Below are 6,246 nucleotides of genomic sequence, written 5' to 3' on the forward strand. Positions count from 1 at the left end.
AAATAGTCTTGATCTCGCGGGTGTGAGATTGCTGAGTCCTCGTGACTCACAGATTCTACCAAAACAGTTGCAGGTGCCGACGATGCCAGTGCAGATGATGGGGTCGATCTCAAGTGGGAGTTCGACGAGGAACGTGGTCGTTACTATGTGTCTTTTCCTGATGATTAGTAGTGGAGCCCAGTTGGGACGATCGGGGATCTAGCATTTGGGGTTATCTTATTTTCATTTGGATCTTGACCGTAGCCGGTCTATGTGTGTATTTTGGATGATGTATGGATTATATTTATGTATTGTGTGAAGTGGCGATTGTAAGCCAACTCTTTATCCCATTCTTGTTCATTACATGGGATTGTGTAAAGATGACCCTTCTTGCGACAAAACCACAATGCGGTTATGCCTCTAAGTCGTGCCTCGACACGTGGGAGATATAGCCGCATCGTGGGCGTTACATGATGCATTACCGAGTGGGCCCAGAGATACCTCTCCGTCATACGGAGTGACAAATCCCAATCTCGATTTGTGCCAACCCAACAGACACTTTCGAAGATACCTGTAGTGCACCTTATAGCCACCCAGTTACGTTGTGACGTTTGGTACACCCAAAGCATTCCTACGGTATCCGGGAGTTGCACAATCTCATGGTCTAAGGAAATGATACTTGACATTAGAAAAGCTCTAGCAAACGAACTACACGATCTTGTGCTATGCTTAGGATTGGGTCTTGTCCATCACATCATTCTCCTAATGATGTGATCCCGTTATCAATGACATCCAATGTCCATGGTCAGGAAACCATAACCATCTATTGATCAACGAGCTAGTCAACTAGAGGCTTACTAGGGACATGTTGTGGTCTATGTATTCACACATGTATTACGGTTTCCAGTTAATACAATTATAGCATGAACAATAGACAATTATCATGAACAAGGAAATACAATAATAACCCTTTTATTATTGCCTCTAGGGCATATTTCCAACACTCTCTAGACCGGGCATGATCGGCAGGCTCATACACCACAACAAGTTCCAAACTAAAGCCATTATTCCGCTGGATAACTTTGGCACCAACAAAGAATTCACCATGAAAGAATCTAATGACCTCGACCGTCTCCTTGATGGTGGCATGGTGCCAAGAAGGATTTCGCTGGATCACCCACAAGATGACAACCAATCCCACCGAAAATCCATGGCCCCTCCCAACGCACTCAACTCGGCCGACAAAAATGTGGTACAAATAGTTTCCTGCGGGTCAACAAAATCCACTTTTGGTGCGGATGAAATCGATCAATTGGCGTCGCCTATCCAGCTGACTGAAACCTCACAAGTTCCAGAACATCCCTCTTATGAAGTCACCATGGGGGATCAGGGCCCTACCCCCTCAATCACCTGTTGTCGAGCGCCCCGGCTCGACCTCTTTCGCGCCCACAGTCACGTCCTCCCATGGACGAGGCACGACCAGAAACCACCTCCTGGTCGGAACCAGTCTCCTCCCTAGCATGGTTCGCATCAGAAGCCATGGCCATCATGCGTGCATGCCCCTCAGTCGCTCGAGTATGAATCGGGCCCCTCTTCGTCACGCTCTCCGCGATAACAGCCCGGTCCAACTCCTGTGCCCCAAAGCTTTCCAACCTCTCCAAAGTGAGCCTTGCTCGGGACTCCAAATAACATGACTATCTGAGGCCACTTTCAACAAGTTTGCATTAGACGTAAGAGCCAAAACTTTAAAGGTTGGCATAGATCACGTAATGGCCTTAGAAAATATACCTTCGAGGCCCCGTGCCGCCTTAAGGTTCATTGCCCTCTCCATCATACCCGAAGCCGACATGACGGCCAACATCACACTCTCCCTGGAAGGTAGAAGCCGTGATTGGCGAGGTGGGGTCCTGCACACCCTCCGCCGCCTTCTCATTCTTCTCTCCCTACTTGAGTCCCAACATCCCCTCGAACGCCTCCAAACATTTTTCCATGGGGAGCACATTTTCGACGAAGGTCTCTCCATCGAACTAGTCTCGGAGTGCCACAGGGTTCCACGGTCTTGTCAGCAACATGGACATTCCCAAACCCTTTAGGTGCCGTGGAGAGCATAGGGGTGAGACTGCGCGACGAGTATATCTGAGAGAGTTGGAACTTGAAAGGATGAGAAATTTTATGGGTTTTTGGAGTTTGATCTTTGAGCACGTGGTAACAAATATTTCTTCTCAGTGTCAAAGATCTCTTTTTGATAGTTTTGACTTATGGCCTCAAAGTGACACTTACTGCCAAAATGGAATTAACGAACAGTTCCCTCGCCAAAAAATACAAATAATTAATGAACAGTTGACTGTCTGTCTGTCTGTTAGCAAAATTCGTACAAAGGTTTACTAGGCACGCACGAGGGCGCCGTGGCAAGCCACCCCACATTATTAGGCTTGCACCATGACGACGATGTGCCGCGGTGGCATATATAACACGGCGACAACTACATCTAGCTGCATGGTTGAGGAGAAATGGCGGGAGCCCACACGTTCATCTTCCCCAACTTCCTCTCGCTCTTCTTCCATGGTGGCTGTGGGGCCGCATTGCCGCCACCGCACCCCTCCGACGTCCTTGTCCACAAGCGGGCGCCTCCCTCGGCGCGGCTCACCGACGCAACCGCGCTGGTCGTCGACGTCGACGGCGGCTTGCTCCTCTCCTCGGGCTCCCTCTTCCCCTACTTCATGCTGGTCGCCATCGAGGCCGGCGGCTTGCTCAGGGGCCTCCTCCTGCTCCTCCTCTACCCTTTCATCGCCTTCATCGGCGGCGACATGGCCGTGAGGGCGATGGCCTTCGTCGCCTTCTGCGGGCTCCGCGCCACGAGGTTCCGCGCTGGCCGTGCCGTGTTGCCGCGGTGGCTCCTCGAGGACGTCGGTCTCGAGGCGTTCGACGCCGTGCGGCGGCAGGCATCTGGCGCTGCCGGTAGGAGGGCGGCGGTGGTGTGGGCCAGCAGGATGCCGAGGGTGATGGTGGAGCCGTTCTTGAAAGAGTACCTGGAGGCTGACGTGGCCGATGTCGTCGCGGCGAGGGAGATGAAGGTGCTGTGGGGGCTCTATACGGGACTCATGGAGGAAGGGGACGGCGAGGCGGCGTCCGAGGCGAGGAAGAAGATCATGGAGGGCGCCATCGGCGATGATGTCGTGGGCTTCTCCGGAGGATCCATGGAATTTCTTTGCAACAACACTCTGTCGTCCTCGTGCAAGGAGGTGTACGTGGTGAGCGCCGAGGAGAAGAGCAAGTGGCGGCCATTGCCGCGGCACGAGTACCCGAGGCCGCTCGTCTTCCACGATGGCCGCCTCGCCTTCCTTCCGACGCCGCTCGCTACCGTCGCCATGCTCGTGTGGCTCCCCTTGGGCGCCGCCCTCGCGGTGACCCGCATCGCCGTCGCGATGGCGCTCCCATACAAGTACGCCACGCTGATCCTCGCCGCCACCGGCCAGTCGTGGCGCCTCCGCGGCTCGCCGCCGCCGCCGCCGTCGTCGCGCGGGCAGCTCTACGTGTGCAACCACCGGACGCTCATCGACCCCGTGTACGTGTCCATCGCGCTGGACCGCCCCGTGCGCGCCGTGTCCTACAGCCTGAGCCGCCTCTCGGAGCTCATCTCCCCCATCGGCCGCACCGTGCACCTCGCCAGGGACCGCGCCCACGACGGCGCCGCCATGGCGCGCCTCCTGGCCGGGGGAGCGCACGTCGTGGTCTGCCCCGAGGGCACCACCTGCCGCGAGCCGTACCTGCTCCGCTTCAGCCCGCTGTTCGCCGAGCTCAGCGGCGGCGGCGTCGTGCCCGTGGCGCTCGCCGTCGAGACGGCCATGTTCCATGGCACCACGGCGGGCGGCTGGAAGTCCATGGACGCGCTCTACTACCTGGCCAACCCCAGGATGTGCTACACGGTGGAGTTCCTCGGCAGGGTCGACACGGCGCCCGTCAGGGACGGCGGCGCCGCGAGCACGGACGTGGCCAACCGCGTGCAGCGGCTGATGGCGGCGTCGCTCGGGTACGAGTGCACCATGCTCACCAGGAAGGACAAGTATCTGATGCTCGCCGGCAACGACGGCGTGGTGCGCGCAAAAGGGGCAGCGTGCTAGTGACCGTGACGGAAAAAGAATTAGATGCAAGCGTCGAAAAAAAAGGAAAAAAAAATAGAGAGAGACAGGACAAATTTGAGAACGAGAGCTTGCTACAGCAATATGTACTCTGTAAAGTTGTAGACTACCAGTCCCTCTGTTAAAGATATATATACTCTTAAAGTTTTTGCACATTCTTCAACGTGCATTACCTTTTTTATATGAATATATGTTTGGAAAAATAATATAAATATACTTTTAGTGAAAGAAATGACACAAATAATGTCTGCATATAATGTTCAGTAGGTAGTCTTACGTACTGCAAAGGGCGCCTCCAATTGTTCTCCCTAATTGTCCAAAAAGTGGCTGAGTTAACAAATGAGGAAGCAATAACCACTAGGCACCATGGTAATTCTTCCCCATTTGTCCATCTTGCCCTTTTTGGCAATCTAGAGCTGCCAATTCATCACCAAAGTTGGACCCAAATTGACCGATAACCCATGAGCCCAGCTACCAGACAAATACTCCCTCTGTTCCGATTTATTTATTGTTGGGGGTTTCGTTCCGACCAGATGAAATGGCGTGAAAGTACGGAAATACCCCTGATTTGAAATTGATCAGGAGGCGTCTTCCTCCGTCGCACCTCCCCTCCGCCAGGATTCTCCGCCGGGCTCCTCCGCCGTCCGCATCTCCGGCGTCCTTCCCCGCCGCGGTCCGCAGCTCCCTCGCCGTCCGCCCTTCCCCGCCATGGTCCGCAGCTCCCTCGCCGGCCGCCCTTCCCCGTCGCGGCCCGCAGCTCCCTCGCCGGGCGCCCTTCCCCGCCGGCTGCCTGCTCCGCCACAGCTTCAGATCCTTCCCTGCTGGCTACAGATCCCTCGCCGGCTGCCTCCCCCACTCCAATCAAGAGCTCGAGGTCAGCCGCTGCGCTGTCCACTTCTGCTGCTCCTCTCGTCTCTGCTCCTCCCCACTCCAATCAAGAGAATCTGCAATTGATCCAAAAAAACAGGTCAATTGATGTCAATTTGATTAACTAATTCATCCAAAAAACAAAATGATAAGTCCATATGCTACTGTCGATCCCAAGACCGGAATGACAAGTCCAGGTGTTCCTCAATGAGGAATTTGATTAACTAAATCATCCAAAAACAAGAATGATAAGGCCCCATGCTACTGTTGATCCCAAGTTTGATGCATATTAATTGTTGTTTGAGTTCTCTAAATGAACAGGAGTACTCCTCAATTTTGCGATGAGCCTGTGATGCTTGTGATGATGCTAGTATGTGTAACTCCATTTGAAATTTTGCTCCATTTGAATTTTTAACCCATTTGAATTTTTACAATTTAAAGTTTAAATTAAAGTTTCACTTAAAATTTCATAAGAGAGCAAGAAGAGATAACATAGAGAGAAGAGAAAGAGAAGAGAGAAGAAAATTTCAGTTAATTAACTGAAACGTAACAGCAGCAACAACAAGTCCTACTCCAAGAACTACTCCTACTCCTAAATTTAAGCTACTGAAAAACTACTGCAACCAAAACAGTACTGCACTTCATTTTAAGCTAATGTACCAAGTCAACAGAAGATTCATGACAAGATTAACAGTAGCAGAAGCTTCATGTGCTAAAATACTGAAGCTTCATGGGCAAAATTACTGAAGCTTCATGTGCAAAATTACAGAATTTGCAAAATTTTGGAAACTAAATTCTGTAAACTGGTATTTTTGCCAAGGAAACAAAATTGTACAGAAGGAGTATGTTCTGTTTCATGAACTAAATAGTCTTACTTTTGAAAATATTCAGCTCAGGTGTATTTGTTATCAAAGGTATCATGAGCTCAGCTTGAATATTCAGCTTAGAAAATAACCTTAAATAACATAAAACTAAAATAGTACTGCACTTCATTTTAAGCTACTCCATACTCCAGTTTAGATAGGAGAAGAAGATAAGAGAGTTTACTCCATTTGAATTAAGGCCTGATGTATTGCAGTTTAAGTGTCAACAAGCAATGTGGTCTACATTTCCATGCCACTAGTCTACAGTTTCTGTGGAGTAATTTTTTACTAAAATGTGATTCAGTAACAATGCAGAGTTGCCTCCGTTTAGAGTACTTGCATGTTCCTCCAACAGTAGGAATTATTCCTAACAAAGCACTACTCACCCTCTCATAGTA

General features: G+C 51.2%; 1 protein-coding gene across 1 annotated transcript; it reads left to right on the forward strand.

Moving 5' to 3' along the window:
- The first annotated feature begins 2,293 nt into the window (after window positions 1-2,293).
- Window positions 2,294-4,321, forward strand: LOC109778965 (probable glycerol-3-phosphate acyltransferase 3). The gene has a single exon (XM_020337547.4). The coding sequence runs from the start codon at window positions 2,490-2,492 to the stop codon at window positions 4,098-4,100; it is 1,611 nt and encodes a 536-aa protein (XP_020193136.1). The 5' UTR covers window positions 2,294-2,489; the 3' UTR covers window positions 4,101-4,321.
- Window positions 4,322-6,246: the final 1,925 nt, after the last annotated feature.

The sequence above is a fragment of the Aegilops tauschii genome, chromosome 5 (genome assembly GCF_002575655.3).
Source record: "Aegilops tauschii subsp. strangulata cultivar AL8/78 chromosome 5, Aet v6.0, whole genome shotgun sequence".
Taxonomy (NCBI): Eukaryota; Viridiplantae; Streptophyta; class Magnoliopsida; order Poales; family Poaceae; genus Aegilops; species Aegilops tauschii.